The following is a 20,705-nucleotide window of genomic DNA, read 5'->3' as shown; positions in this document are numbered from 1 at the left end:
ATTGAAAGGAGTATATACATTTTTGTATGTTGATTTTCACTTGATAATTGAAGTAATACTTTTCCTAAAACTTTTTATTTTGGCAACATAAGTTTACTTTCCTATTTAAGCGCTGAAAAGTTTTCTTTAATAGATGATTATAAACTTATTTTACGCTATTTGCGTAAAATAAAAATAATTTATAAAAGATTAATTAGTGTGAAACAAAATAATAAAACACCACCATAATGTACCTTTAATTTTGGGCATTTTGAAGCAGGACCATGTTGGTGCAAAACCAAACGATATAACAATATTTTACGGTTTCTTTCAACATTTTTGATTACCACACACAATGTTTACTCTTTATTTAATATTCATAGTTTTTACATTTTAAAGTTTGAAACCAGAAATGGCCAATTTTAAGAATGGTTATTTAATTGCAAACTGATTTTTTAATTTTGTCTCCCGACTTGTTCTTTTATTTTGGTGATGCAATGGAGTCATCACTAAAAAGTAGATACAAATAAAAGTGCTTAGAACTCGTATAGCGCAATTTGAGGGTTTGAAGGTTGCATTTGCATACTACGATCCCTAAATGTCGCTGGCCTTGAGTCACATTTGGTCTTCTAAATCTATAGAAACATCCGAATCTGTAAATTCTAGTCAGTAAAAGTGCAGGGTCTGAATCATGGAATCTACGTGCTCTTCGTCTCTTTTGAGTTCTTGGCCTGTGGAATCCATGGCCTCCTATCCTTACTGTCGAAATTCACAGTCTCTGGGATCAACTAGTCTGTAGAAGACCCTGGCCTATAAGGCTACCAACTAGGCACCAGTTTTTCTGGCATCAATAGTATAATATTTACACATTTCTGATTATGGAACGAATTGAATCTATAATTTTTTACTTTGACTTCTACAAGTACTAGCTTTCGAGATACTTTACAAGCAGGAACCCATATTCCTTGGAGTCTCCAACAAACACTAATCATTTTCACTAAACTGTCTATTTGATCATTGAATGATTTTGAGATTTAGAAGCCTCCAGTTTCCACTACTATGACCAATTGACTTACAGGTTTTACTTGCTTTTAACTTGAATTCTGGCGATTTAATTTGGGGGAGATTCTGGTATAAATTGGCTTTTGAAGATTTTAAACGACGAACTCTTGGCTTCTGAATGCATCACTTCTGTAATCTTTCAGACTATATGGTATCAGACTTCACAAAACTCTTGGATCATTTCAGCTTTTTAGATAATTTGGTCTTCAGGATTCACTCGGGAACTTTTCTAACGTTTGCTACTTATTATCTGAATTGTGTGTGATACAAACATCTGAAAGATTTAAAAAAAGACTTTGATATGAGTACTAAACTTATTGGCTACTCAAAGTAACAGACACATCATAGATAAACTGTTCCAATCATTGTGAACAGCAGATCGTTATGAATCCCTTGTTCCTAGATCCTTACGGTCTTTAAGAAGAAACATCTCAATAACGATGGAGTTATGATTATTTTGAGTTTCAATCGTTGTTCCATAAAACGGTAATTTCAGTTTTCGTTAAGAACCATAAATCCATAATACGTACATTATTGTTGTACTTGTGATAGTTGTGTATTAAACACTTTCGGCCTTGGAATCGGTCCAATTTAGCTCAACAACAAACTTGAATTAGTCATAATAGTTGGTATGTGTGAGAATTCTTATTAAAATTTAGTTAAGGTCCATTCTAATTATTAACATAACCTCAATGATACGAAGTTTTGTTTACCGATTACAGTGCAAAAAGTAGATTATAAATTTATCACAGTCAGAATCAGAGTTCAGAATTTTTGGGAAACTCATAAATAATTATTCTCTCTACTTCATGTTGCTTACTGTAGTTTTTAGCTGTAAGTCCAACACCTAATGTAAATTACAATAAGCTAACAAAAATTAATACAGTTGCAGGTTGGGTTACTGTCCAAAGCTCTGCAGTAGATAAGTTAAAACAGACAAAGTTTTAAGCCTCGGCATGCATTTCCCAATAAATGTTTTGAGACAATAACCAATTTGGCTTAAGTGGAAACATATTTTTAAGAATGCCAAAAGTACGAGTATTTCCACCAGAACAGTTTTAGTTATACACTGATTAGTGCGGTATAAGTTACAAGTAAACTCTGTTGGGAATCTCACTGGAGACGATCGGCAAGTGATGCTCGCGATGGTCAGTGACGGTCCAGCCGTGAGAGCCAACCCAGACGAAGCGGTTGCCGACCTTCATACGCCGTGTGGACTCCACGAGCCGTAACACCACTGTTGGTTTCTCCGCAAACACCACCACGACTGCAATAAATAATTAGGAAATTATATTTTTATTCAAAAACCACAAGCATATATATATATATATATATATATATATATATATATATATATATATATATATATACACTATATATATATATTTGTTGTTTATAAACTATTACTACATATAGCTTTGCCCTCAGACAAAGTTTTATAAGGACCAGTAATAAATATCGTTAAATAGAAGACTGGAAAAAGACACTATTCGTTCACCATTATTAGTAAGTATTATAAAAGCAGGCGAGAGAAGGTAAAGGTCACATAAGAACTTGAAATTTGGACTCATGAATTCATTTATCGTCAGTGTTACCATTGAAATAAAAAATAGGTTTTTTTGAGGTAAAATCCCACAATATTATTTTAAGCTGCATAGTGGATCTGTTACAAAATACCAAACAATGTAGAAAGGATCCATTATATGCAAGGACCATCTTATTAAAGTGGTTTTCGTAGAGCAGAAAATCCTTAATCTATTTATAATATAAAATAAAATAAAATAAAAATAAATAAAAGTTATTATATAAGTTGTAAATTTACTAATCATATGACCACGTTATTTTGTTGTTTGTGATCCTCTGTGTTTTTAGTGTCTGTGGCACTAAGTATGTATTTGCTACATCCCAAAATTGTTTGTTCTTTAAAATGTTAACCAGTGGAAAACCAATTAATTACATTCTCCTCACCACAAACAACACTTGGTGATGCATACTATATGTCTAGGAAGGAATTTGATGTTCGAGGGAGATTGAAGATTTGTACTAGACGTTAAGGAGATATTAGTCTTTTTTGGTTACTATATGAAGAGTATTTAGAAATCGTAATTTAAAAACATCATAAGGAAAAGGGATGTTCTAGAACATCGCCATTAGGTTGTTAAAAATGTGTTTTGTTTGCGGTTGTTATTTTTATTGCATTATTAATCTACAATTACTATGTAATAATGAATCGTAATGGCTTACTAATGTGGACCAAGGCTAGAGTATTGTATAATAATACAGATGTAACAAGACACGCCCGACCGCTCCTCACTTTATTTTGGGAATAATCGAGCGCCAGGCCTCATAATCCTTAATATTTTATATATTTTCTTTTGAAATTGAAGATAATAATTTCAAGCCATTCTTTGAGTTAACAACATAAGTAATAAATTTTAACATAATACGAGTTTTAGAATATTTATTAGAGTTTAAATAATACGTGATACCGTAAAGATGGGTTATTAAACTTAATTAACACCATATGATTGAAAGTTAATGAGTTAAAAAAAAAACCGATTGACTTTTGAGTAAAGCATCAAAAGTAACAAATTTACGGTGATAAGTTATTCTGAATTATCAATCTTACTTTTTATTGAATTGAAGCACAATTTTGGTGCTCTACCGTTATGATAACATCGGCGTATAGAGTAGGCGGGCCCAAATTAAAAGTTTCAAAACAGAGTCACTGTGTAGTGTAAATTTTCTATTGTGTTTGTTGAGATTATGCAATTAAAAATCTACAAATTGTAAACAAATAACGTGTTAGGTTAGGTTGTTTTACGACTAACAGTAAAAATGGTAAACTACCTCTAGCGTCGGAGTTGTTTGCCAGCTTCTGAACGATCCTGTCATAGTCAACGTCGGAGAAGTGTTCGTTGCTGACTCGCAGCGGCGTGGAGAAGCAGACGCCGTACTCGGGAGCCAGGGTGTTGAGTGTCTCGTATCCTTGGTTCCCATACTCAGTGTCCACGTACACGATGGATACGTAGGTCCAATTCATCTGACTGGTGGGCCGAGAGGAGGTGAGAAACTCTTACACTTATAGTCAGTTTTTCAATTGAACCTCAAACTTGCAATTTGGCATTACGTGTCAGTGTATGGGTATTTGTTTTACACCAAGTATCAATTTATATTCTATATGAAATAAAATTAATATTCCAACAGCCAAGAGCCAATTCTCACTGTATAAGCGTACAACCTCGTTACTCTCTTGACAGAGAAATTGTATCTCATATAGAAATCGATCGTCATCCGCGCTTGTTTTGGCGAAGATCGAAATGAGAGTGTACAAAAAGGGTAAATATACTGGGTTTCTTATGATAAGCTGACGTTGATTTAACATTATTTAACACTTTTTATTTACGTACCTTACGGTTGGTTTTAAGCGTGTCAAGCTAAAGAAACTATGGCATGAGAACAAAATGTCATTTCATATTTGTCACCCATTCGTTCCGACCTCCACCAAGTATTTGGACGAACCGTTCCGTAGCGTGGTTAGTATTCAATTTCTTCCTAAGGAGAAATTTCTCAATCAATGTTAGGTTAAACCGGTTGTGTGGTTATACAATGTAAATTACCTCTCGGCTCGGTTCTGAGTTACTATTCATATATCCGCGGACTATAAATACTTAGACGAAAAAAATGTTTATAGAAATGGATTCTCGCTATCTTAACAACTTATCTCCATAAACTATAAAAGGTAAATACAATTTATAAATACTTACCATATCGTATTGAAAATGTAAATAAAATAAAAATATTGTAATAAATGTTATTTGACTAAACCGTTATTGATCTTTTAGTAAAAAAAACACGATTTTTAAAGTAACCGTTACAATTTATCAAGTTTAAAGTAAAAAATGTCAACCATCAAAGTTTTCCTCTCTAAATTACACGTGCGCATTGAAATGAATAAAAAACAGACAATCCTAAGGTCTCTATTACAGTTTTAATTACATTTTATTCAAAACTAAACTTAAATTTGATATAGATTTTAAAAGAACATTTTTAAAGATCGTAGTGAGTCATTCTGTTCAATATCTAGTAGGTTAAAAGCAAATCAAATTTAAAAAATCGGAATATTATCCCTTTTTGACACAATTGGAAACAGAATAAATGTCAACCATGAAAGTTTTCCTCTCTAAATTACACGTGCACATTGAAATGAATAAAAAACAGACAATCCTAAGATCTCTATTACAGTTTTAGTTACATTTTATTTAAAACTAAACTTAAATTTGATATAGATTTTAAAAGAACATTTTTAATGATTGTAGTGAGTCATTCTGTTGAATATCTAGTAGGTTAAAAGCAAATCAAATTTAAAAAAATCGGAATATTATCCCTTTTTGAAACAATTGGAAACAGAATGGATTCCATAAAGTGGCTGCCATGTTGAAATTTCTGGTATAAAAAATGTACTTTCCATAATAGTTATTGCAATCAATATATTTTGTAATTAATATTTCAGTCCAGTTTGGCAGTATAATCATAATAATATTGCATATATCAGTTCACTACTCCACGTTATAGTCGATATACGGGGATGTTTATAACAGAGTATATGATTTCAGTTCTATTACAAAGAATCACAATTTAGTATCCATTCCGTATGTACAGTATTATTACAAAATCTATCTGTGTATAAATTTAATTAATATTCAATTAAATTTCTAATAACGGATAGGGCTACACTGATGGTGGACGAGAAATACACAAGCATCACCTACAGCCCCACAACTTTTATCAGTTAAACACGCGATTTTTTTAGGATCGTTGTATTAGATGAGTTGAAACCTGACAACTAACAACACTGTACTCGTCTGGTTGATTGTATACTTGAGTATTGCCAAATTGCAGTGGTCTGGTTGATTGTACTTAATAAATGTAGACATCGTTTTTGTCTTGTTGATTGCACATGAAAAGTGCCAAAATTGAATTGATTTCTTGAGTGTACATAACAAGTACAAATATGATTTTGATCTGGTTCATTGTACCTGTTAAGTATAAACGTCATTTTGTTCACATTAATTGTACCTGACAAGTGCCGATATGACTTTGGTCTGGTTGACTGTACCTGATGAGTGCCAACATCGCGTTGGCCTGATTGATGTCGCTGGGAACGGTGCGGAAGAACGTGGGGAACTTGTCCTTGTTGCTGAGGGCCGGGGAAGTGGCCAGGTAGCTGACAATAGGAGTGCCGAACAGTCTCAGCATTGTCGCGATCTGTATACACACAAGCGAATTACTAAAGCAAATATTTATTACTAGTCTGCATAGTTCATTCTTCTCCAGTCAGAACCGACAAACTAGCAGCTTTTCAACTATGGCTGTGTATTTGGTCAATATTACAGAGAAAGTTTACTGTTAGCTTTACCATGTGTATGCCAATAACTTTCTTTCAACGACCCAGAAATCATTATAAAGAGGAATGTAAGTAGCACCAGAGGAGGGTGTTAAGAGCTTGGTATATGAAAAATATTATACATTTATGTGAGGGCAGGATATATCTATTCTGAGAGCTTCCAGATGAGTACATAATTGCTTAATTCATCCCATGGAGTACTAAAATACTTCAGACTCTAAATAAAGAACGATGGCCTCAAAGGAAAGAGTTATGCAAGAATACAAATGTTAATGTATTTTAAATTATTAACTAACATATTTTAAAATAATTTTCCAATTAATTATGCTAGTTTATCTTCCAAAATACCATTAAAACCAAATTTAAAATTGGAACAATGGAGGAATATCAAAAGAACAATTTTGTATTTACTTTTACTACTGAGCAGTTGAATTTAACACATGAATACATTTTATTCTCTCTTTCTACGATAGGTAAAATATATTAGAGGGATTCCCAAGATGCCAAGATGTATGTAATACCTGCATAGTAACAGCACTGGACTGCTCCCCTATAAGTGCTGCAACTTTGTCAAAGTTACCACCTCGGTACTCCGGTGGTTCTCCATCTCTGCACACGAACTCCTTAGGGTGATCGGTGTGAAGCTTGTTACCATTGTAGTGGGCAATAAATCCTTAAACAAATCATACTCTTCCTGTCAGAAACAGATTTTTAATTAATTGCTCTTAATTTAAAGGGTTATATAAACAAAGGAAAAACGAGTGAGACTAACAACTCATTAGTATCATCTTAAATGTAAGGCTAACGGCTATACAACTTTCTTTTTGAATTGGGTAGGTGCTCGACTTCACTCTATGTGTAATTTCACAATTACATAGACGATGAATCAAACTGTCGTACCATTACATGGAAAAATTATTGCGTTTCCAAACGTCTATTTCAATTTAAATTGACGAGGTGACAAAAAATTTTTTCTTAAAACTCAAAACAGTCCAATTACATTGATGATTTTGAAGAGTATCGTGTTATATGCTATTTGGTTGTAGTGTGCCTGGTATTCTTATATTTATGCTGACTAATAATATTATTCTTTCCTACAACAAGGTTTAGTCCCTTCTGCACTAGGTGCTCGAATAGATTTGAATGTGATGAACTAATTACTATTGACCGGTAGTTCAATATATTGACATAACCTCCAGATTTGTATATGGGGAGATTAAATTCTTGTGTCGTACAAGAAATAATGGTGCTAGTTAAGAAAAGGTGTTACCACCTTCACTACTGGTTTATACTGGGTGAGACTGTAACATCTCTTAATCTGATACTAGACCGCAAGAGTCAGCCGCGTTGAATGTGGTAAACTGCCGTGCAATAACTGTCTATTTATAATGCATGTAGTTACAGCATAATGGTCAGGGTAAAGAGATAGACAGCTGCATTTAATATACGGAAAATAAACCTTGATGCCATTTAGAATTTTGTTGATAAATCGTTAATTCTTTCAGAATGTTTAGCTTCGCATACGTTGAGGTTGAGAAGAAGACAGAGACAACAGATTGAACACTTGGACAGGACTTTTCACGTAGGATACCATTGAAGCTGAATTAGCCTAATCTTAAGTAGTTCCTCTTTTTTAGGTAAAAAAAACCTAAGATATAGTAAGATTAAATGAAAGGAAATGCTTTTGATGTGTATAATCCTGTTCACTAGATTGCTGCTAAAAGTGTTTTGCAATCAGTCTGAAAACTTCCAAACTTGTTCAGATTAAAGTAATGATTTATTTATATAGTCTGTGCTAGTTTGTATCTTTTTATCTACTAATATAAGACGTAACTAATAAAATTAGGATTTGAAAACTACTTGGGAATTCTTAGGGTACTGTTTTAAACGATCATACTCCTGATTTATGTGCCACACAGTTGAGCAAAGAACATCCATAATGGCACTTATCTGAAAAATATTCATCTACAGATATTTTGAGACAGATTAAGTTATTGACAATAAATTAAGCGTTAACTGACCAAAAACACTCACCAACTGCTAATCGCCAATATTACAGAATCAGTGTTAGGTATTAGCAAGAAATCAATAATTAAAACCCATAGGTGAACATCAACATCCAATCAATCATTTAGGAGTTTGTCGCAAAGTGAATGTAACATTTAATTTAAAATAACACACGTAAATGCTTTTAGAATGTCATAACGTTCCATGTTTTCATACTGTATTATGTATTAAAAAAGTTAAAAGGATTATATTTATTTTCAGTCTAAGGAAGAACGCTATAAAGCGTTCTCTGTTGAAAACGCATTACTGTATATCATTTTGCGTTTAGAAAGCTATAAATTGAATACCTTTGATAAAATCCAAAGACTGTTCCAGGGCGTATGCCGGACTGTCACATGTGTCGTATGCTATCACTCCAAGCTTGATGTCTGGAAGCAGATCTGTCCTCTCATTGATTTCATTAACAATGAACAGCATAGCCTCCAGCATCAGCATGCCGTCCTCTACCTTGTAAACAATTGCGAACAGGATGTATTATATGTAAGAAAGTTAGGTGAAACCTCTTGTTGGCTGCAAACTTAACTATTCTGATATCTACTTCGTAACAAATACAGTACAAGTTGTGCCAGCAACGTATACAGGATTTAAGTATGGGAGGAGGGTTAATAAATTATCAACATTTCAAGAGGAGAGGAAACTGTTTCTAAATAGTATATGTTAAAAATGCAGGATCGTTGGGAGTGGAGTCAATTAATTTCTGTTTCAGAAATGTGAAACAGGAATTAATTGTCCAGAAACTACACCGAAGAAAAACGCCCCTTTTACATTGTATCATCACCTACTTAAAAAGAGCACGAAGGTATGACCAAGTCTACTATGTATAACATTAACTACCAAATACTTTTACTCGCTGTAATTTTGTATGAATGGCGATAATATCTGTAAACACCTCAATTGGACTCTAACTAATATAACAATTCATACGCTTCACTCATGCAAGATATATCAACCAATGAGAAAATAAACAGAGCTAGACGTATATTGCTGTATAAGTTTATTATTTTTACAGATCTATATGGTATTTACAATTATGTTTATAATAAAACATAGTTGTAATTAAATAACCAAAAGTACGATACTAAATTATTATTTTATTATACATAATTAATTATGTGACATATATGTTTTTACATTTATATAGATTAGGTCTTAAATTATCTACTATAGTACTGTTATTTCGCCGCACATGTACATTTCATATGCGGTTTTGGTTAAGAAACATCTAGGGCCTAATTGAATTGATAGTTATGAATACACAATTAACTAAATACCCATATTTATTCACAGGTAAAAGTCTTGTCCAAATGGCAGATATATTTATTTAGTTTTTTGTTTTTATTTTTTTACTGTGGTACTTTTGTATTTACATTTGAGAATTTCGTAAAAAACCACCAGATAAGTAATTGAACAGTACGTCTTTTGACCGTATTTGCAAGTTCAGCACTATAATGTTAAAAGTTGAATATTTTTGCAGCCCCGTGCTCAAAAATATTTAAACGAGAGTATAGTAATTTGAAACATCGAACTAAAAGTTATTACAAAAGAGACACTTTTTTAATTTAAACTTTATTTCTATCTCTTCTAGTATACAAGTTGTATGAAAAAACTGTATTTTTATACGATTCAAGCATTTTTATTAGCAAATAAAAATAATAATGAATCAAATTTAGTGATATTTTGTATGATAACCTCATAATGCACTATATAATACAATTGATATAAAATCACTACTCTATGATAGGCTCAGAAGTCTTATAGTCGGATGGGTAGGTTGCTATTCACACGAAATCTATTACAGCGTTTTTAATTGTCTTTGTACAAAAACCATACAACAGCTGATCAACAACAATATTTTACGATAGCATATGTTTTTTAATGTACCGAATAATTGTATTGTCATTGCCAACCTGTAGCTTATTATTGTCAGTTGCTTTGATGTTTGTCTTAACATAAATATTATTTTCTATTTTTTTCAATTCTGATGACCGTAACTTGCAATGTTTTCCGTGTGGAACGCTCGCGCCCGGGATATCTCTCTGCGTACAATCTGCACCTGTAACAGTTCTGAAAACATTCTCCTAAGACCATACGAATATCAAAAGCTTTAGCATTCGTGAAATTAATTTCATCCTAAATGCATGTGGTATCACAAGTGGACGAAAAGTACAAAATGAAAAGGTTAAACTTCACACTTGCATTTATAATGATGCTCAATAAAATCTTCGTTATTATGTTAAACAAACAAAACAAATAAAAAATATATTACATTTTTTAGTACATTACGTTTCTAAAAAAATAACTTGTAAACTAGAAGAGATAGAAATTAAGTTTAAAATCTAAACGTTTATTTTTTATGGCCTTTAATTTTATCCGTCACATGATTTGTCTATGCTCTCATGTTTATGGGCACGTGGCTGCAAAGATGTTTTAATTTGAAAATTTGTGTGCTGTAAGAAAAACTTGCAAATACGGTTAAACAACATAAAGTTCGAAAGTTTATCTTGTCCTTTTTTCCAAACTAGTAAATTAACACTCACAAATTTAAATACATAAGCACCATAGTAAAAAAGCTTTAAACATTTTCAAAAACTTCCTGTCATTTGGACAAAAATTTAGATATTATCAAAATTTGTTTACCAAAGTTTTCAACGTGTAAAGGATCTTTAAAATTATGAGCCACATGAAATATCTTGATATTTGAAATTTTCGATATTCGAACCTGTGACACTTCATTTTCCGGTACACCCTGCATTTTAAATGTGACAAAACAATGTTTCGACGTTCACCGTATGAGATTTATTAGGGTTATAGTTTATTGCATCGCTCTAAGTCAAGCGGTTCAACCACATGAGATTGCGGCCGGGTAGCCTGAAGTACCCTGTATAAAACATATTGAACGGGGCTGGTTTTGGATTTTGGGGGTCATGTTTGGTGGTTATGAAGAAATTTGTTTTAAGTGCTACCAAGAGGACAATTGCAATAGGCTTATTTTGTATGCACAATCTATATAAAATGTGAAACAGAACAAAATTCTTTTTAAATAACGTCAAGAAGAATGTTACTGTATCTCTAGTGTTATAGCCGAGGCAAAAAGTACAATAACACATCATATTGGATAAGTATTTCAAATTAAGTAAGAATATATGAAACAGCATCAAAGCTGGTTACCTGGACTCCTCCACATTCCGTGACTCCCTTGCCGTTAGCATGGACGGGGAAGAGTCCCCCGAGCATGATCTCCCCGGAGACATTGAGGTAGGGTCTGGCCAGGCAGTGAGGGGTCTGCAGCAACGAGACCACCACGACAGTAACAGCTCCAGCCAGCCGGCACATCTCTGGACAGCGAGAGAGATCAGCTGGAGCCAAAAATACCGCTTCCACATCATCGTCTGGGACCCATCACACTGACAGGCCTGTCCTTCCATCAGCCATCCGATATGCGCGGGCCGGTGAGTTTCTGATGGTTTGAAAACATTTCGGGCCAGACCGAATTTGAAAGGGTTTAGAAAGACGGCAACGGCATTGGCCAGATTGTGTACATTTCAACATGTGGCGTGAAAAGATATTTTTTAAACGATTTTGTTATTTTAACATTTAGGTACTATCAGAAAACGATTACTCTCAAGTTTAAGCAGTGTTGAGTATGAATTTACTGAACTTCTTAGGGAGAGAGAATAGTAACGCATGGATGTGAGAGATTATTACGTTTCCTCAAAGTTTTTACATAATCGACATACTCATTCTATTGCTTATGTTTTCTACATTATATATATTAATATATATATATGATATAATTAAAAATATATCAAATATATATATATATATATATATTTTAAATTAACGTGGGGGATTAGGTTAGAAGAAATTCCGTTTTTTAACACCTGAAATCTGGGGTCCAAAAGTATTAGCTGAAATAGTACCGTGTAGTGATTCTCGCTCTCTTAATTGACTTCCTCAGAATGTTTCTCTTACTTTGCAATATTTCTAATAACTCAAAACTGTTTAAGTTTAACATTAGATTATGTGTTCCAGATAGTCATGAAATTTGAACAGATTTATTATTGTAGCTCATTGTTCAACAATGAATAAGGCAAGTATACAAAGCAGGTTTTTTAAACATTATTTATGCTTAGACAGGCTATGAGCCTTTTACAAAGTTATAAAAAATTGGACCCCGGTCTTTCAGTTCTAACTTTACTAACCATTATAATATATAAACCACTCAGAGTTGAATAGAGGAGCTTTTTAACCTTAACTTGTGGACAGTGAAAAGAGATCCTAAAACGTAGTAGATTTATGTGTATGTTTAAAACTAAAAAGCTAATACTATTTTAAGCCTGATACCTTTAGAGGGCGGATTTAAATCACCTTGCACGTGTGTAGCCACCTTTCTAGGCACGACGCTAAACGGCAAATCTGACCTTAAACACAGAATCGGTCTTTGAGATGGCACGACGAAGTAAGGCTGTACAGCCGGATGCTTTCCGAATGTAGCCGAAAATACGAAGGGTAATGACGAGTGTAGCAGACTTGTTAATGTGTGGGACGATGTCGTACAAGAGCTAATGGTACCCTGGCGTTGTCGCACAGCTGCGTCACGATAAGAGAGAGGTCACCTTCAGCGAGAGCGAAGCGAGCTCGCAGTCCGACATTGGTGAAACCAATGACATAGTAAAGATATCTTCTTCGGAATGTTAGTCAATTGGTGTCATATATCTGATCATTGAAGAGTAAAAAAATCGCGTCATCCTAAAATTTTGTCAGTCTAAGAAAACGTACTGATCTTCTTTTACTGTTATCATGTTCTTAAGTAGCTTATAACATAGTTTAAAAATATATGTTATCCAGAAAAAATTATTAAATAGTAAAATTTTTACTCTAAACGCTCTCTTGGTCATAATTCATATACTTACAGCACTCAAGTCATATTTCTTTGGGAATAATTCATTTCTGACATTTCTAGTTTCACTTATTTACATTCAAAAACATAAACCAATATTTAAAAACTTTTATGTTTGTGAGGCCATTCGATAGCACGGCTACTTCGTCAGACACATGCTCAAAAAGTATATAGAAATTGTGATTTACTTCCGGTCTGAAATATGTCTAGTGCCATAGCTGAGTTTGCCTTATTGTCCCCATAAAAACAATACATACACAGGAGTGGGAAGCGTACGTCTGCCAAAAAACAACTAAGGTGGATTTGTATAACAGTCTTTAAATGTGTGGTAAAAGTTAAATAGTTACTTTATCTTTGATATCTGCATTATAATACTAATCAAGTATTGCATACTTAATATTTGCTCGTCTTTACAATTAAAAGTACATTTGTACTAAAAACTTTCGATGTTATTATCTGGTTAAACAACAATATTATTACAGAAGATATAGAAATAAGAAGTGCTGTTACTTTCCAGCTTACTCTATGCTTTAAAGTCTATGAATGTAAACAAATTAAAAATGGCAATTACAATAATAAAACATAATTATGATAGTGTTGTAATATCATAATATTTATACTGAACAGTTGATTACATTTAATAGGTTTTTATTAATAACACGTGTTTGCTGCAATGTATTTCTTACAGGAAATTCCGCAACTTTGGGAAGGCCAGTGGGATGGAGCCCTGAACCTGTAGAGAAAGATTCTTCCTTAGTGCGCCTTTAGGCACAAATTTCATATATCTATCATTCAGGGGGTCTACTTTACGAATCAGCCAATCAGAAAATCTCCCTATATTAATAGATTAGGAGTACAATCATCACAAAGAAATAAGATGATAAGTTGGTTAGTGATTACTATTACCAGTCAGCTCATATTGCATATTTACGGAAATGTGATTTTCAACACGATGTAACACCTCTCCACTATAGCAAAACTATAATTTTTGAACGAGAAATTTCTTGAAGGTTAGATGGGTCAAGGTGGACGGTAGGCTTACCTATAACGCTCACTTGACCTTATCCCTTTAGATATCTAATTATGGAGCTGTGTAAAAAGTTAATTTTGTCATGAAGATATTCATACGACATATCCCAGAAACAGTTATCCCAGAAATCTTGATCAGGGTATGGGGGAGATCAAAGTTCGCTCGGACGTCTACAGGGCGATTCATCGTACTCATGTCGAGCTCAGATAAACTGTTTAAAGTACCCTTTAATCCTATTTTAATATAATTCTTGCGCAGTATTTACTTTTGTAAATACGTTATTTAAAAGTGTGACACGAATTTGAGGACACACTGTATTACATAAAAGTAGGAACACACATAGCAATGCGGATAAGTCACATTAGTTCATGTTATGTGTGAATGTACTTATGCCGGCTCTATCTCGGAGCATCATCGCATTACTTCAGGCTAGGCTCATATCGTTATTAATTAGCGTGCAAAATGCCGTACTCTGACGATATTCGATTCTGGTACCTATTGTGATAATCTGAGATGCTAAACAGTCTGCTACTAGAAACAGCAAGACACAATTCAACAACAAGAACTACAAAAAATGTGACAATGAAAAACGTTATTAGCTGATGCTTTGGTGTTATAGAATAGATACTCAACCATTTCCTAATCAAGGCAGCTTGGAATTGTGGTGCCCAACTAGCATTCTTAGCAGAAGAAGAAGGAGAATGGATATGAGTGGACAAGGTCCTGTTACCAATCACCATCCGGCAGTGCTAAGGTTTTAACAAGTTCAAGCCCAACTTAAGATAGGTATGTAACACGCCTGTTTCTTAATATCTTTGTATGTAATTTTATTCATATAAAATTATCACTATTTTATAATTATGCATACTCGAGTGTTACAAGGTTAGGTTAGTAGTTGGTTCAGCTAGTCGCAGTAACATTTATTTTTAAAGTAATACTCTATCTCAAAAAATAAATAAACAAACAAAAACTTATATGCTGTATTTGCGTTAATTTTAAGTGGTTATCACTCTAATATATATATATATATATATATATATATATATATATATATATATATAAAGTACTGTGACGTTACAATAACGTAACCGACTCTTCGTAGTGACCTAGAATAGGAACACCTGGGACATGAGACAAGGCACATATTACACAAGCACCGAATAAGTAATTTCCCGCTCATTTCTGTGCTTAATATCTGTGAAACTTGTGGAATCTTAGGAAACCGACCACAATCACTGGTTTATCATCCGAAACTCGTCATAAACAGTCAAAGACTTCGAAGACAGATTATGAATAATAAACTCAACTTGGGGATCAAAATACACATCTTTCATACGTAAGTAAGACAATTTATAAACAATGAAAATTGGGCAGCATAAACATGCATATAGGCTACGCTCAAACGTCTCGGTAAAGGATACATACAGTGCATCATGCGTAGAGGTCATCATCATGGCCACCGTACCTAAAAGCCTTTGACGTATTTCTCCAGAAAATAAATATCAAAACTAGGTTTTTCAAAACTAGGAACCTTTGAATTTACTTCATTTTGGATAATAAAATCTTAACTATCATAATGTTTAATTACTAATTATTAATACTATACATAATTATAAATACAGGTTATATTCACTTTTCCTACATATTTTACGAAGAAATAATAAAACTTTCGATCTTCCTTTCGAGAGTGGACAGTGCTCTGTACCTTGTTCTGTTGAATACAAGACAAGTTTAATAAGTTAATTCGATTACAAGGAACATTAATTTATAGACATGCTTTTACCCATATATATTTGCATGTGATAATAGACCACTTTCCGATATAAAGTAAAAAAAATTCGACTCGGAACTCTAAAGTGTTGACCTAGTGAGAGCATCCATTTCCTTTTGGAAGTACGCTACTATATGCCACATTGCCTGGTTGATCGAAGACATGCGTTTCTTTCCCTTGGATAGGAAGGATCGATTAAAAAGTAAGGAGGTACAGAATATTCTGCTTTTGCATGCTAAAAAGTGCCACTGTGAAGTAAAGTAGCGATGGGTGGAGGTGATGCGACTATCATTGACCCAAGGTCACATCAATTTGATCTGATCAGAGGTTAACACCACACTCTCTCTGGTCTTCTGGCAATAATCAATTTGCAAGAAATCTGTCGGAAAAAAGCAGTCTTGAAAATCTTAATATACATATACATATAGGCTCAGCATATCATTAGCTTATCATATCACTTAAGGAGCTGAAGAATTTCATTTCTGTCAAATTTAAATTTGACCTGTCTGCCTGTCTCTCCGTACGATACCTCAAAACGAATTGGCATTACAAAATTGACTTTTGTATAATGTTTTATATCTATATAGGTAACATCGAGTTCGATAATGGTGCATGTTATTCCATCGGATTTGGATGAGCGTTAGTGAACACATTTACATGGGACTTATGAATAGCAAAGATGGAAACGAGAAAATCACATATTAAATAAATTAATAAACAAACTCAGTAGAATAATATGACATTTTAACATATGACTTGGCAACTACTACAGCTAGCTATAGCATGAAGTTTTTCATACAACCACAGCGAAGACTTACGCCACGCGTGGTTTGGTGTACCGAACCACCTTGCAATTAGTAAAAGGTCTTCAGTTAAAAAATATAAACAATACAATACTGTACTCTTATCTTTCTTAGCAAATGCTTTGTGTAGTCGATAGAAGAAAACATTTATGTACAGATCATTCAATTCAGAAATATCTGGAATTCATATTTTGCAGTTTTTATAATGCCCAATTAACCATTTTGTGACTAAAGAACTACTGATTTAGTGCTATTTGTTCAGAACCTAATATGAACATTATGCAAAATTACCTTACCTCGTTGATAATATTTTCGGAAATTTCAAATTCTAAAGACAAAGAGAACAGAAAATAAACTTTATTAGATTAACCCATCCTTAATTCCCTGTTAAAGAAGTATTAAAAAACTATTTTATGAAGCAAGTAAAATATTACTGGTTGTAATTTATTTTGACAGATAAAATAAACGTGTTTGGAATTAAAACGTTTTCTGTAAATCAATGTAAAACAATGGCAAATATATTCGAAGGAAATGGGTTTCTTAATTTAAAATAATGTTTGCATGGAAATCCGATACAACAGGCCAAGCACAGCGCTGATCTAATTTCTTTGAAGCCGACCTAGTCAAGCAGCTCAGGTCCAAGCCCACTTTGTGGTGAGGTGCATCATGTGTGGCAGGGTGTGGTGCGGTAAAGGTGGGAAGGGGGAAGAGGGTCATCTCAAACAACTCCGCTGCACCTGCGATCAGCTGAGCGAGACAATCAGCTGGCTAATCTCTAGTAATGGAAGCTGCGGCTTTGGCTGTGTAAGCTGCCAGTAAACAAGGAGACAGTTGATAACAGAAACCCTGCAGAGAGATCATCACCAGATCGATGTCCTTCGTTAACCCCTCCCCTCCTCTTCACCCCCTACACATCCTCTACTTCTTGTCATGCCAATAGATCAGATCTTGTGTCACGGCTGTAGAATCATGAAGAGGTGTGATCGACTAATTTATCAAATTATTATGAATGAATAAAAATCAATAACAAACTAAATATTGTTTGATTAAATAATTTTTTTCAACAATTACCTGGTTTTTAAAGCTATGATATCACCTAACTGAACGAAACAAATTTACCGGTATAAATTAGTATAATTTAAATTTTGCTTCAAAAGTCACCACTTAAAATTAACGCAAATACAGCATATAAGTTTTTGTTTGTTTATTTAATTTTGAGATAGAGTATTACTTTAAAAATAAATGATACTGCGACTAGCTGAACCAACTACTAACCTAACCTTGTAACACTCGAGTATGCATTTGCTGTTAATTGTAAATGTTTTCAGTACATTACACTGACTACAGCGCCTATTAAGAGTATTAAAATAATACCGTGTTTATCAAATTACAGTAATTTACATTAAATAGATATGAAGAAATTTACTTGATATCGAAAACTCATATAACCATAAATGTTTCAATACTCAGGACTGTTTTGTGCTGATTCATAGAAGTCTTATGATATGCATTATGGCAACGGTTAAGTATTAAAATAAGCATTTGATATCCGTGGACGAATAAATTGACATATTAAAATTCCAAAGCTTTTGAACGGTTGGGCAATAAATAATAATATATTGAACACCTCCATTGTGGCTCTGTACCGAATTACCCATATAATATTGTTCTAGGCGGGTATAGTTCAAGGAATGGACACACTGTATACTTTGAACATGATTTTGGAATTCGCGCACTATGGCGTATGCCGCAATGAACGTGTTAAACTATAGCATTACTATCTAACTACACATGTAAATAATGCATGTAATTAAAAAAGGTTTTGGCTGCTCAACTTAAAACTTGACCTCAAAACGTAAGTCAAATGAGATTTAATGTTTTAGTATTGTACTTAAATGCAACACAGGAGGGGTTGGTGCATGACGTGACGTGACCTTGATGTAGTCTGTGAAAGAGGCGACGCCCTTCGCGTTATTGACATTTGTGTATGCCTGTGATGAGTAGTGCGTACGCCACGAAATGCCCACATGTAAGGAAAACAGTTATTGAATCTATGTCCAAGAAGTAAATTGGTAATGCAACAGCAGCATATTATCCTTGGTCAAGTGATTGCGTCTTTTCGAGGTGCACCATCACTTGATACGGGATCTACTTACGTGTTTCAGAGCGCGAGTTAAGGCCTGAAATTTAGCTTTTTGGGTGCACGGATAGTTGGTGTTTGGAGACCAGCTTAAGTACACAGAGCATAATAAACACCAAGGCTAATTTGGTTGAGTGTAATTATTTTTATAATGCACCTATGAAAATACGAATATAAGGCAATTGGAGGAATCGTTATCTAGGTCAAACTTGGATAGTTTGAACATTTTCAGTTCAAAATTTTGGGTGATTCAAAATTTTCTCCCTTTCCCTTGACATCCCTATGCTTACACTTGGAAAGTTCGCATTTTTATTTATCCCTTAAGCTTTCGAAGTATCTAAATGTCACTAGAATCGTGTCAGTATTAATTTCCGACTAGTTCAACAGTCTTAAACGTTTAAATGGGGATATAAACATCCATCCATACACAGGCACAGCTATCCATGGTGGGGATCCATTTTATAACACATAGGTATAATTATTATTGGTTAATTATGCACTTTAAAATGTACAATAAAATAATCTAGAATTGGTAACAACAATATCAGATTAAAAAAATTAATGATTTGTAAGAATTGAAAGACATTTAGTATAATATTTAAATGCATATTTTTTAGGAGCGCAATGTTTGAACAATATTAGTTATATTTAAATTGTTTACATTGGCCATCTTTCAATTATTAATGCATTATTAGTTATTAATGCAATTATTTGAACTAACACCTTTCAAAACTTCCTTTTCAAAGGTTTAAAAATATACACAGATTTTTTATATACGAGACACAAGATGATGTTTGAGTAAAACCGACTTTTTTGTATTTAATGGCAACAGTTGTACTAGATTTCGTTATTAAAAAAAAAAAAAAAACAAAAAGACCAAATTTCAATAAAACTTAGAAATTAATTACATTTTACTATGGTTTCATCATACTATGGCTCTTTTCAAAATAGCCTTTTATTTAAAGTTAAAATTTAAGTTTTTTTAATTTTTAATTGAATTTTTATTAACAAAAGATATTGTTATGTCCATTTTTAGAATCTGGTGGTGTATTGTTATTAAATTAAAATTATTATTTTAAGAACTATTTATTAATTACTTACCATGCACAAAATAAAATGTACAATGCCACAAACTCACAATGAATATTAAAACACAGGAAATACGATGGGTGACTTACGAATTGTGTCCAACGTGTAGTCGCAGATAGGAGAGATGTGCAAGATTGATACTGACTTGTAAGACTCCGTCACACAACTAACTGAATCATGCGGTGTACAATGACAGAGAGTTAGTAGAATCCTTTCCGTCCGTGTGCGTCACAGCCGTACGTTGTACGTTACCCAATCATGTGTTCTCGAGTAAACAGCTGATATCTCACCGCTATTGATCCCTTCTATTTCCGGTATATATATATTTTTGCAACTTTCTTTTTTAGTGTCACGCGTCTGACAGCCTGTTTTGAAAGAATACAAGCGAAACTCTTTATGTGTGATAAGTGGCATGTAGAATACTGTGGTTGCTTGTATCTTTAAAGTCATCTTTACA

At 33.4% G+C, this 20,705-nt stretch overlaps 1 protein-coding gene across 1 annotated transcript in view; it reads right to left on the bottom strand.

Annotated features, from left to right (window-relative positions):
- LOC124362367 (metabotropic glutamate receptor 3-like) overlaps positions 1 to 20,444 on the bottom strand; it is a 48,847-nt gene extending 28,403 nt beyond the window's left edge. The window contains exons 1-7 of the mRNA XM_046816805.1: positions 20,338 to 20,444; positions 11,684 to 11,850; positions 8,803 to 8,962; positions 6,970 to 7,121; positions 6,161 to 6,309; positions 3,892 to 4,088; positions 2,159 to 2,308 (exon numbers count right to left, since the gene is read on the bottom strand). Of these exons, the coding sequence (XP_046672761.1) occupies positions 2,159 to 2,308; positions 3,892 to 4,088; positions 6,161 to 6,309; positions 6,970 to 7,121; positions 8,803 to 8,962; positions 11,684 to 11,848 (973 nt within the window). The 5' untranslated portion in view covers positions 11,849 to 11,850; positions 20,338 to 20,444. The remainder of the gene's footprint in view (positions 1 to 2,158; positions 2,309 to 3,891; positions 4,089 to 6,160; positions 6,310 to 6,969; positions 7,122 to 8,802; positions 8,963 to 11,683; positions 11,851 to 20,337) is intronic.
- Between the last annotated feature and the right edge of the window lie 261 nt (positions 20,445 to 20,705).

Source organism: Homalodisca vitripennis, chromosome 5 (genome assembly GCF_021130785.1).
Source record: "Homalodisca vitripennis isolate AUS2020 chromosome 5, UT_GWSS_2.1, whole genome shotgun sequence".
NCBI lineage: Eukaryota > Metazoa > Arthropoda > Insecta > Hemiptera > Cicadellidae > Homalodisca > Homalodisca vitripennis.
This window is presented reverse-complemented; position numbering and strand designations above follow the sequence as displayed.